At 38.4% G+C, this 13,887-nt stretch overlaps 1 protein-coding gene across 1 annotated transcript in view; it reads right to left on the minus strand.

Annotated features, from left to right (window-relative positions):
* Positions 1 to 9,484, minus strand: part of LOC102815416 (olfactory receptor 2D3-like) — a 19,232-nt gene extending 9,748 nt beyond the window's left edge. Inside the window, exon 1 of the mRNA XM_006839836.1 lies at positions 8,558 to 9,484. Within this exon, the coding sequence (XP_006839899.1) occupies positions 8,558 to 9,484 (927 nt within the window). The remainder of the gene's footprint in view (positions 1 to 8,557) is intronic.
* Between the last annotated feature and the right edge of the window lie 4,403 nt (positions 9,485 to 13,887).

A 13,887-nucleotide genomic window follows, 5' to 3' on the forward strand; every position in this document is an offset into this window, starting at 1 on the left:
TGCTTACATATTTGTCTTAAATTATATAAGAAAAATAAAGACATTAAAAACCAAAAATACAGTAATATGAGTTTTTATATTTACCTATTTAGTTACTTTTACCTGTTACTTTATATCTTCATATGTCTTCAAGTTACTATCTAGTGGTAGATGCTTTCGAGTCCATTCCAACACATAGTGACCCTACCCAGTCCTGTGCCACCCTCACAGTCATTTCTATGTGTAAGTTGCAGCCATTGTTTCAACCCTTCTAATTGAGGGTCTTCCTCTTTTTTGCTTCGACTTTACCAAGTCTGATGTTCTTCTCCAGGGACTGGTGCTTCCTGATCACATGTCCAAAGTACATGAGATAGTCTTGCCATCTTTGATTCAAAGGAACATTTTAGCTGTAATGTACTTCTTGCAAGGTAGTTCTAGTCATTCTTCTGGCAGCCCATGGTATAGTCTGTATCCTTCACCAACATCATAATTCAAATTCATCAATTCTTCTGTCTTATTATTGCCTGGTGTTCTCTCATTACAGCCTAAAAACAAGCTTTAGAATTTCTTGAGTTTTGTCTGTTAACAAAACAAGAGAATTATCTGTTAACAATGAAATGCCTCAGTTTTTTAATGTCTTGATTTCTCTTTCATTGTAAAGACTAGTTTGGCCAGATATAAACTTAGAGTAGTGATTACGAGTCAGGCTGCTAAACACAAGGTCAGCAGTCTGAAACTACCAGACATTCCACAGGAGAAAGATGAGGCTTTCTGCTACCAGAAAGATTTACAGCCTTGGAAACCCTATGCACAGTTGCTTTGAGTCAGAACCGACTCCACGACACACCACCACCACTACCACCACCACTACCACCACCACTACCACCACCACAACCACCAAACTTATTTGTTATCAGGCTGTTGTTTTTTTGGTTGTTGTTGTTGTTGTTCCCATTCTTTAAGCACTTTAAATATTTCATCCACTGTGTTCTGGCCTCTATGGTTTCTTATGAGATATCCCCAATACTGTTGATGTTATTAGGGGGTCACTACTTAGCGATGGGAGTCCTGGTGTGGCACTGTGGATTAATGTGCCAGATTGCAAAGCTGTTTGAACTGCAAGATCAGTGGTTCAAGCTCACCAGCTGCTCCTCTGAAACCCTGTATAGGGTCGCTATGGGTCGGAACTGACTCGACGGCATTTAACAATATAACTTAGTGACAAGCCACTTCTCACTGCTTTCAAAGCTCTCTTTGTCTTTCAACAGTTCTATTTTAATATATCTTGGTAAGGATCTATGAGATTATTCTATTTGGAGTTTGTTACATTTCTAAAATGGATGGATTAATGTTTTATATCTTTTAATCAAATTTGGGGGTTTGGGAGGCATTATTTCTCTTAATATCCTTTCTGCTCCTATCTCTTCTCTCCTTTATTATATGTGTTTGGTATATTTAATGGTATACCACAGGTCTCTGACACTCTTCATTTTTATTGACATTGTTGCATCATGTATTTCATGAACCCTTGAATCTCTGCTTAGAACTCTTTAAGCACTTGGAATTTTATGGCTATGAACCACAATCTTTAGGCACAAAATTGAGCATTTTGTGTTATGTGTAAATTCTCCATGAGTAGGAGCCATGCCTCATGCTTTTGATCTTCAGGTAGCACACAATGTGGGCAGACTAATAAAAGATACCTCTTTAAGCCAATATTCATTCATTCACAAATAAAAACATTGTCTCTCAGATAAGGTAAACTTGCTCACCTTATCTCGTCTTATCCTAAAAATTTCCCAGAAAGCCAAACTCCATCTATTATTTAGTATATAGGCAGGATTGTAAGATCTATTAATTCCAGTTTCTAGACTTCTTCTGGAATAAATTCTATCAATTTCTTTGTTTCCTATGAATGGGCCATGGTTTCTTTTTTATTTACATGCTTCTTCTTTTTTTTCTGTTAAAACCCAGACATTTTGAATATTATAATGTGGCAATTCATAATAGCAAATTCTTTCCCTTTTGCAAGGTTTGTTGTTTCTGCTCGTTCTGTGTGGTAATTACTTGTTTAAATAATAACTTTTAAAAACTATTTTTTGTAATGTGTGTTCACTCAAGTCTTTGTTCTGTTAGTTTAGTGGTCATCTAGTGATTTGACAAAGATTCCTTAAATATATGTACCATAATACCCCCCTTTCCACAAATATTCTCTGTCTTTGCAGATTGGCTGTACAGGGGCACTCCTTAAATGCTTAGCCAAGTCACTTAAAACTCTGCCTTAATGCTCATTTTCTGCTTGGGCAGAGCCTAAAGATCAGTCAGAGTTGAAATCTCTGAGTGTTCTTAGATTTTTTCTGAGCATTTGTCCTTTTAGATTTGTCATTATATGTTGAAGCTTTTCAGAACCCTGTCCCCCTATGTCTCTCCTTCCACTGTCTCTTCCCTCGCAGACTTTTCCATCTGCTGCAATTCTGTTATCCCTTGTCCCAGGTGGAATCACCATGGTCCCAGGTGGAATCACTATGACTGGACAATGGAGGAATGGTAGGTGGGAGGGTAAGTTAAAATGCCAGAGTTCTATTACCAAAGTTCAGCAGCTGATTTCTTAATTATCTTTCTGGTTGTTGTAAGTTTTTAAAATTACATTTAGTATTAAATTATATTTCCAAGCTTTGAAGAAGTTGATTCTAAGAGCTTTTATTCAGCTTAATTACACTTTTATTTGAGGGTAAGTATTTTGGAGTTTCCTACTTCATCATTTTTGATCCAAAGTTTTACATTGTAATTTGCAGGAGTGGTAGGGTGGAATTTACTTATTCTATATTATCTGGAATGTATGTTGTATGGCAACACTAGTGAGGTTGGCCCAGGATTGGGTAGTGTTTCGTTCTGCTGTGCATAAGGTCTCTATGAGTCGGTACCTAACAACAACATGTTATCCAGAACCAGAGGTTCCAGGAGTTACTTTTCAAACGAAGAGTAGTTGTTGATAGAAGAAGGAATCCAAGGCCATACAGGTTTGCATAGGGATTCTCTTTTGGGGCTTTCCAACTGTTGTAACCCTATTTGCTACAAAGCCTTCCAATACCATTGGATTTAGTTATAAGGCCTGGTTGACAAAGAAGCTTGCACTGCAGTCTAGAATAGCTTGTGCATGCTAAAGAGTGTTTGTTGAGTTATTTAGTAAGTGAGTTAGAACAGCACACCTCCAAAATTCAGAGACTCATTGTGTCTGTTAATGATCGCCAGTCAGTACAAAGTGTTAGTTTTTCTCCAATTCTCTTACTACACACTCCTGGTGTATGTAACTTACTTACTGCTCACTCCTGGTGTGGTACTGTAGAATCAGCGCCGGACTGTGAGCCACAAAGTCAGCAGTTCAAACCCACCAGTTTGTCCTCAGAAACCCTACACAGGGTTACGAGCATGGACCAGCATGATGTCTATAGTATTTCAAAATGATGGAAGTTTCTCCAGTCTATATTATATCTGACAGCAAGAGAGTTAACATAACTCTGAGATACAGCATTTAAGGTAGACAAAGGGAGAAAGGACATTCCAAATCACATGCATTGAAAATAGCTTTATGTAAGTATATTCGAATTAGATAATGGCTGTTACTTTTGTCAAAAGGACTCAATGCCAGAATGAGGGTTGGAATCTTTAAGATCCCTTTCAGGCTGAGATTTTATGCATTTATGAGTGTTTACTTGGTTTAAGTCACTAAAATCAAAGTGATTTATTTCATGGATGCGTAAGGAACAGTTAGAAAGTGGGAGAAGATGACAGTCTAGGTAGAACATCCAGACCTAAGGTTGGAGGAGTCAGGGATGATCAGAGTAAGGGGGTCATGTCAGGAATTGAGAAAGCAAGACGGGCGTGCTGTGGTCTTTCTATAGTTCTGAGGTCGCTAAGAAGGAAGTTCCATTTGTTCCAGAAGGTGATATTCGATGCCCCTTCGAATGACCCCAGAGCAATTTTCCTAACATGCAACACAATCAGCATCTCTGGCTACAAAATTCATTTCTGTCTTCAGAAAACCAAGACTCTCCTTTCCCTGGGGCTTTTCTCCTTAGAGGCTGTGGCATTCAGGCAGGAAATCCTGGCACTAGAGACTCTTTCTTCCCTTCAACAGTTCCACATTACTCTCACAACTTGAATTTCTTTAATGCTTGGGGAATGATAAGCGCTCTGGAGGCTTGTAATTCCTCTGAATTTATCTCTGGATAATGTTGCTAATGAGCAAACCCACACTTAGCATTTATCAGTGTTTTTTTAACATTTCAATAATCCTTTTTTTGAAGCAAATATGATGTTTGGTTTACTAGTAGGTGCTTTTTAAGCAGCTAAGAGCAAATATTGTATTTTATTAATTGGAGTTGACTAGAAATATGCATTAAGAGTACCTTAGTTAATAGGTTCATCTTGGGTTAACTGTTGCAAGATAATTTAATATTTACCTGAAACTGAAGTGATAGAAATTTGGTTTGCCTTGAGAATGCTAGAAATAGTTCAGTTCCTGGTTAATACAACAACTGATGCTGCTGGAATTGGATCTAATTGCATTCTCTTGCTTTCATTTTATTGTTAAGCACTGACATGGAGTCTATGCTTCATGGGAAACACAACTTCAAGTGCAGCGAAAAGTTGAAAGGGGTCTTTCCAAATATAACAGATGAGAGTGTAAACTGATACGAGTCTTACAACAAGCATTCTCTTATATTTTGTAACAAATATAAAAAGCTTAAAAATGTCTACCCTTTGAATCTAGTAATTCCTCCTCTGTGAATTTACTGTTAGGATATATCTGATTCACCTCTGGTCTTTCAAATCCAGTCAGCCTACCTACATGATAATTAAAATCCAGTTACATAAATATACCTAGAAAATGTCATTGGCTCTCTCCATTATCACTTGATGCTATTACTTTTACTCCATCTCTTTGGCCCGTAAGTTTCTGGGTCAGAACTATTCTGACCTCTTAGTTTTTAGTGACCAGTTCAGATTCTTGCTTTAGCTTATTGACTAAACTAATTTTATTTAACTTACCATTTGGCTTTATGATTTAGTTCTACAACCTCTGCAACCTTTAGGAAAAGAATCTGTCATCATGAAATACTGCTATCTTGCTTACTTATTCATCTTCATTTGCCCCAATAGTAAGAGAAGGATATTTGAACAATGAAACAGAACATACTTGTTCTTCTCAGACTTAAACAAGTCAGTTAGTTAAAAATTACAAACAATCCAAATTTTTTACAATATGGTATAAATAAAGTAAATTATGGTTTGATAGCTGCATGATATTACATTAAAACTATTTATTTACATTACTGTAATGGAGGTAATGTAACATGAGGTAAGTCAAGTAATATTGCTTCTAGGGTTCTAACTCATATGTACATGAGTTTATTCCAAACAAAATGTGTTTCATCATGTCTCTGTGAATGGTGGATGGTTCTAGACAATTTCACTCCATAGAACACTTGTCTTGGTCTCTTTGGAGTGCCTTTAAATAAAAGGTCCAATTAAACAGTGACTTTCAAGGGAATCTGCTGGGCCAGTTAAATTCAAGGCAGAGAGGGCAGCTCAGCAAGTGACTGTTTTTTTAGTATCCCAAAGAGATAATCTTGTTAGACTTTGTCAGAGGATGCAGGTTTGCATGGGAGTTTATTAGGAAGAGATTTTAAGAAAAAGACAAGAAAATTTGCACTGGGATTTTTTTTTTTTTCATCATGACAGTGTATCTATCTACTCATTCTTAGAGGTTGCCCTATGAGAATATCACTGGAAACCCTTACCCCATCCACCCTAAAGCACTGGTCTTGCCCCTTCAGACTACTTTTTGTTCCCCAAACTCAAAGAACATTTCAAAGGAACATGATTTAAGTTCTATGAGGATGTCAAAACTGCCATTTTGATATGGTATAAATTGAAGAACACAGGATTCTTTGGGAAAGAGTTAGAGAGATGTATAGGCATAAATGAAGGATATGTCATTTATGTCACCATATGTCAACAGTAACTTCACAGTTTGATATTTTTGTTTAATAAAGGTCCCTATGATTTTATAGCAATACTTTTTGACTTACCCTCATAATATGAAAAAGGTTGCATCACAGAATATAAAGGCAGGGAGGGATTTGTTGGGTTTTGTGTGTGTAATCTGCTTTGTCCACTATTATTTTCCTGGTGCTTAGAACAATACTTGGCATATAGTTGGAACTTAATAGGTATTTATTGGGGGAAAAATTGATAAAATTAAGTGTATAAGGTAGGATATTACTTTGGATACACAAAATGATTATACGTATGCAATCCAAAAAAATTAATTATAATATCTACAGAAATGTTTGAAAATGTTACAAGGGTTACCTTTGGGTGATAAAATATCCAATATTATTTTTTGTCCTCTTTCTACTCTTATCTATCCATGTAAACATGTATCAAATAGAGGTCTTGCAAGAGTATGTCCTAAAGTTGGGTGAGGCAGGTAGAGTCAAGACAGACCCTTCCATCAATATCCTTACTCCCTTAGCATCAATACATTTAATCAGATTGCTTGTTTAACATCCATCTAAGGTCTGGATGTGGCACTGTAGGGTCAGCACTGGACTGTGAACCACAAGTTCAGCAGTTCAAACCCACCAGCTGCTCCTCAGAAACCCTATACAGGGTCGTTATGAGTAGGAACTGACTCAACAGCACTTAATAACAACAAGGTCTGGATGGGAAGAACTGAGATCATTTCATGGAACTTCTATAAATCCAATAGGAGCCCTGGTAATGCAGTGGTTAAGCACCAGCCTGCCAACCAAAAGGTCACCAGCCATGATCTGCTGGAGAAAGATGTGGCAGTCGCTACTATAAAGATTTACAACCTTGGAAACCCTATGGGACAGTTTTAGTCTGCACTATAATAATATTGTTATGAGTCAGAATTGACTTGGCAGCAATGGGTTTGGTTTGGGACTTAAAAATTTACTAGCAAAACCAGATTATGTAGAGTCATCCATCTTTACTGGTTTATCGTGTCTCACCAGTTTTGGTATGTTGTTGAAAGTATGACTGGGGATTTAACCAATTGCTACAATGAATAAACAACTCATGTCTGCTGACTCACAATAAACTTTATGTTAACATTTTCAGTTAGCAAACATAAGCTGCAATTAACAACGTAATGAACATTTTCTAAAAGTTTATTTTTTTAAGGCAATTACTCTCTAATGATAATTTATACACTTATTTAATGTTTTCAGACCTGTTCCCATTTGATCTTAAATACAGTTTTATAATATAGGCAGAGTCAGATTTGGTTATCAGTTCCATTTTACAGATGGGAAAACTGAATTCCAGAGAGATTGAGTGGTTTTCCGAGGTCTCAACAAATTTAGCTCAGACTAAGTTCCAGGGCAGAAAAAAAAATTAAAGATAAGTCTGTTGAATAATTTGAAGTACTCTCCTTGTAAATAGATGTCTGAGTTGGTATAAACTACAGTTGTAGCAGGCACAATGGAAATAGAAGAGCCCTTAAAAGTGAAGACAATCTCAAAGATGAGTTGGGTTTATTGCAGACCAGGGGTGGGAGTAGGGCTGGGAAAAACATTCTTTGAGAAGTTAATATTTCACTGCACAGTGCTATTTGTTTAGGCTATAAGATTCTGATGAAGAAGATCTAAAATATCTAATCGAGCTCTAGACCTCAAGGATCTAACTCCATACTTGTGACTTAGAATAATAATCCTAAGTGGTTTTTTTTTTTTTATTTTGCTCAATAGTATCCCATCCATTATCTCAGCTGAGCTTCAAAAATGTTTATTGGGCATTTGAGATGTGACATATTATACTGGACAAGAGCCTGGAACTCTGAAATGGTAACATCCTCAACTGTATTTACCTTTTAGCTGGGTGACATCAGGAGATTTATTTAATCTTTTGTGCTTGAGTTTATTCATCCATAAAAAGGTAATAATAACACTTACCTCCTTGTGTTGCTATGAGGTTTAAAATAATAAGTACATATAAAGCACTTTATAAGTACATGTAAAGTAGGAGCTCTGGTAGTGTAGTGGTTACGAATCGGGCTGCGAGCCCCAAGGTAAGCAGTTCGAAACTACCAGCTGTTCCGCGGGAGAATGATAAGGCTTTCTGTTCCCATAAAGATTTACAGCCTCGGAAACCCTGTACAGGGTTTCTATGAGTCGGAACCGACTCCACTGCATACAACAACAACAACAACAACAAAGTACTTAGATAGTGTCTGTCATATAGAAAAAGCTCAATAAAGTTAGTTGTTATTTAAGCACATTAAATACATTTCACAGATATAGAAATTAAATCCTAGAGAATTTAGATTAGTTTTCCAAGGCCACAGCAGGTCAATGATATATTTAAGCCTTGAACACAGTTCCTTCTGAGTCTTTTCCTAATATTCCTATCAACAAATCAATGTGAAAATCATCCTAGCCTCCTCACTCAGTCAAATGATTGAAGGGAAGGTATAAATGGTGTAGACAAGAGCCTAGAGGCATTGAAGACAGTCCTAATTCGTGTCCTATTGAGTGTCCTCACTCACCCTGATTAATTTGAGGAAAGCCCTTTTCACATCCTTATTTCTGAGGCTGTAGATGATAGGGTTGAGAAAGGCAGAGATGACATTATAGAAGAGAGCCAACTTCTTGTCATCCTCTGGGGAAGCCTCAGAGCCAGGCCTCATATACATGATCATGCAAGGAATACAAAACATAGTGACCACAGTGATATGTGAGGCACAGGTAGAGAAGGCCTTTATTCGCCCTTGGGTAGAACGAATCCTCAGAATAGCTGTGAAGATTCGAACATATGAGGCCAGGATGAGGGATAATGGGATCAAGAGCAAGATGAAACCCAATATAAAGTCCACTTGGTCATTGAGAGATGTGTCTGCACAGGCCAACTTCAAAACGGCAGGAATTTCACAAAAGAAATGGTTGATCTCATTGGGGCCACAGTAAGGTAGAGTCATTGCAAAGACAGTATAGACAAGAGCACAGGTAAGACCACAAAAGGCAGAGCTGACTACCAAGAGTATACAGAGAGTTTGACTCATTTGGACCCCATAGTGGAGTGGATAGCATATGGCAACATATCGGTCATAGGCCATGGCTGCAAAAATCCAGGTCTCAGTGATGCCTAAGGTCAGGAAAACATACATCTGGACCACACACCCAATGTAGGAGATCGTTGTTTTCTTGCTTACTAGATGCACCAACATCTGGGGTACTGTGGTAGTAGCATAGCTGAGATCCAATAGAGAAAGAATGCTGAGGAAGAAGTACATGGGGGTGTGAAGGCGTGCATCTATTCTGATCAGGGTAACAATGAGCCCATTACCTAGGACTGTAAACAAATACAGGAAGAGAAAGAGGAAGAAAAGGATCCAGTTGGTCTTGGGGTTTCTGGAGAAGCCCAGGAGTATAAACTCTGTTACAGAGCTGTGATTTCTCCTGTCTCGATTTTGCATGGTCTTCCTTCTGAGGATAGAAGAGAACATATTCTTGACTCCTTTACAGTCTTAGTGAAAACATGTGAGCCCTACAGATGCAAGGCATCTCAGAGCTTACCAAATTAACCAAGATGTCCACCCCCTAACGCAAAAATGTTTCATCCAACCTGGCTAGCACAGCTCAAGGTACTAGGCAAACAAACAAAGACCCCACCGCCATCCAGTTGATTCCAACTCATAGCAACCCAAAATTGGGTTTTTGAGACTATAAAAATTTACAGCAGTAGGCAAAAATTCTATACACATTGTTGGCTTATCTAACTAACTGGTGTAGCACTGTAGGATAAGCACTGGACTGCTAACTGCAAGGTCGGTGGTTAAAACCACAGTTGCTCCATGGAAACCCTATATAGGGTTGCTATGAGTTGGAACCAACTCAACAGCACCTGTTGTTACATGCCGTCGAGTCAGTTCTGACTCACAGCAAACTTGTATAGGGTTTCCATAGAGTGAATGGTGGGTTTGAACCACTGACCTTGCTGTTAGCAGTCCAGTGGTTATCCTACAGCACCTCACTGGGACTCCATCTAACAAACTAGACTTGATAAAAATCCTAAGAGCTCTAAGGGAGAAATTGTACAACAAAAACAAAACCATATTTTGAAGGACACACACATGCACACACACACACTATACATCATACATACGTAACATAAAACAGTCAAAGTAAGGAAGCTAGGGAAATACAAACTGTATTATAGTGAACTAAAATGTTCAAGAGTTGTCAGTAGTTCCTAAAATCATTCAACTATCAAGACGAACAGGTGCTGCAATGATACTGTAAATGTAAAACAAGCAAGCAATGAAACAAAACAAAACCCTAACTTCTTCTCTTTACCTTCTTACCTCCTGATGCTATAATTTTGAAAAACATACATAATACATCTTCAGGAAAAACATGAAAATTTCAAATCAACTTCCTTTTGAAAGAAAAGAGAAATAACTTTTCTAGAATCTTTATCTTCCTCACGGCAACCTTCCCAGGCCTACCTACAGAGTTTACAACTACAAAGAACAAATTGACATCTAAAGATGGCCACAGAGACTCAGTTGTTGAAACCTAAAGAAAACTTTTGTGGCTCTGCTATTTCTCAAAAAGAAGAGATGTACTAACCTGAAATAGGTGCTTCTGTGTCTGGAAGACTTTTTTAGAATCTAGTGAGAAATCCTCCACAGCTTTGCTGTTCATAGGGCAGAGATGAGCAATGGACAGGAAGGAATCTTCGGTTTGATCTGGACTCAATCTTTGATCCTGTATGTTGGCAGGCGTGGACACCAGAACATGCTAGTGGCTCATTCTTATCTCTTAATGTTCTTAAATGACTGCAACAGAATGTTGATGTCTATATGTGCCACCCTTTCAGACCCCAGCAATGACAGAATTCTCTTTTTCTGTCTACAGACACTGTAATCAAAGGTTCTAATAATTGTTATCTGATTAGACTATCACAATAATACTGTGAGGTAGGTATCTCTATTTTCATTTTCATAGAATCAATCATCCATAATAAAATTTAAATCCCAAGTCCTATGCTATTTCCACCACAGAGAAATGTGATGTATCTTTCACACCATTCCATTTCATTTAGGGTCTAGAAGGGCCTCTGTGATAGTTAAGGGTTTGTGTCAACTGGACTTGTTCAGGATTCTCAGTGGTATTTCTATTATAGCAGCACTAGATAATTAAGACAGAATTTGGTACCAGGAGAGTGGGGTGCTGCTCAAGCAGATACCTAAAATGTGCAAGTGGTTTTAGAAAAGTCTAGAAGAGTACTAAATTACCAAATAGCAAAAGCTTAGATTGTCTAAAATAGAATGTCAGAATTATGGACATAAAAGGCAATTCTGATAAGGGTTCAGAGAACTCTAACACTGGAGATGGAACAAACTGTGAGAAGCTGTGGCAGAGAAATTGCAGCAGTAGAATGAGGAGACCAACATAAGACTGCACAGAAGCTGACCCATGGAGTGAGAACTGAGTACTTTCATGTAGGAGATTTCTGGTGGAGCGGGGTCCTCTGGGCACTTGTCAGTGAAGTTAGGCTCTCTGACCCACGGAACAAAAAAACTGAGCACCTATTGGCCAAGGCTCACTTATGGAGTAGGGTGCCTCTGGGCATTTATCAGTCCAGCAAAAGAGCTTTGTAACACTTGTTCAAGAAGAGCAGATACCATGCTGACCTCTTCTAGAGATCAAGGAAAACAAGAAATGGAGCTGCTTCTGTCTCAAAAGTTAGGATCATGACTCTGGATTCTCAAAGGATAGAACCATGTCCTCTGTGGTTTCTAAAGGCGGGGCCACAGTTCCAGTCAGTAGGCTTCTTCACCAACTCAGATCCAGAGTGTGGGGTTGCCATTAAGATGGGGCCTCAACCCAAAATGAGGGGCAGGGCTGCCATGCCAAGAAGGGCAAAAGAATGAGGACCTGCTGGGGCCAAGAAGGTGGTGTCACCACTCATGTGGACTAGAGAATGAGGCTGCCGAAAGTGAAGAGAACTTAAAATACTTACTGATAAAGATCAAAGACCATAGTTTTCGGTATGGATTGCATCTCAATGAAAAGAAAACAAAAATCCCCACCACTGGACCAATAAACAACATTCTAATCAACAGAGAAAAGATTGAAGTTGTCAAAGACTTCATTTTTCTTGGATCAACCATCAACACTCCTGGAAGCAGCAGCCAAGAAATCAACCCATGAGTTGCATTAGGCAAGTCTTTAGCACAAGAACTTTTTGGGATGTTGAAGAACAAAGATGTCAGCTTGAGGATTAAGGTGCACCTGACCCGACTTTTGGTATTTTCAATAACCTCATATGCATGCAAAAGTTGGACAGTGAATAAGGAAGATCGTAGAAGAATTGATGCATTTGAGTTATGATGTTGCAGGAGAATATTGAAAGTACCATGGGCTGCTAAAAGAACAAACAGTTCTGTGTTGGAAGAAGTGCAGCCAGAGTGGTCATTGGAGGCCAGGATGGTCAGACTTCATCTCTCATACTTCAGTTATATTGTCAGGAGGGACCAGTCACTGAAGAAGGATATCATGTTTGGTAAGGTAGAGGGTCAGAGAAAAAGATGAAGTCCCCCCAGAGAGATGGATTGGCAAAGTAGCAGCATCAATGGGCTCAAGCATGGTAACAATTATGAGGTTAGCCCACAACCGGGCAATGTTTCGTTCTGTTGTGCATAGGTTTGCTATGAGTCGATACTGACTCGATGGCACCTAACGACAACAACAAAGCCAAGGGAACAGAGTTGCCTTTCTAGTGTTCCTGGAATGCAAACCCAAGGTTGATGGGCCTCTACCCAGAATTCAGAGTGTATGACCAACACCAAGTGTATGGAAGGCAAAGCCATTGCCTAGATGGTTTCAGAGAACAGAGGATTATTTTAAAACCTGAGAGCTAATGTAAATTGTTTTGCTGGATTTTTAACTTGCTTGGTGCCTATTTTCCCTTCTTCCTCTCCAATTGCTCCTGTTTATGATGGAAATGTCTACCTTTTGCCTGTTCCATAATTGTATTTGGAAGAAGATAACTTGTATTCTAGATTCATGGATGAAGAGGAATTTTGTCTCAGGTTGGAATTTGGACTTAGAAGAATTTGAGGATAATGTAATGGAGTTAATGTACTTTGGACTATACACATGTTAGTTGCATTATGTTAGGCACAAGCATGATTTTATAATTGTCTTCATTTAGAGATTATGTATGTCTTAAGGAGCTATGTAAAGGTACCAAGTTCACAAAGGGTGGTCTGTGATAGTTAATATTTTGTGTCAACTTTGTTTGTTCAGAATTTTCCGTGGCATTTTCATTATAGTAGCATTAGATAACTACAACTGCTCCCAATAAACAACAGGCCCACATTAGTGACATTGTGAGGGAAAGCCAACCCATATGTTAACAATCTTAGAGAGCAGAGGTACATAGTGTATGTTGTTGTTGTTGTTGTTTTTAATTGCCATCGAGTTGGTTCCGATCCATAGCAACACTATACAGGCTTTCCGAGGCTTTAAATCTTTACGGGAGCAGAAAGCCTCATCTTTCTCCCATAGAGTGGCTGGTAGTTTCAAACTGCTGACCTTAAGTTTCACAGCCTGATTCGTAACCACTAGCATTGCAAATTATCAGAGTGTTGTCATTTTTTTCATAGAAATCCCCAAAACCTTGAGCCAGAATCACAACATCTGAGACATTGCCCAGGAGTGAGAAGACTGATATCTGTTCATTTGAGTTAAAATAATATCCCATACATTTACATTGGATTACATCTCCATGTAAAGAAAACAAAAATCCTCACTACTGGACCAATAAACAATGTTCTTATCAATGGAGAAAAGATTGAAGTTGTCAAGG

Source organism: Chrysochloris asiatica, unplaced genomic scaffold (genome assembly GCF_000296735.1).
Source record: "Chrysochloris asiatica unplaced genomic scaffold, ChrAsi1.0 scaffold00026, whole genome shotgun sequence".
NCBI lineage: Eukaryota > Metazoa > Chordata > Mammalia > Afrosoricida > Chrysochloridae > Chrysochloris > Chrysochloris asiatica.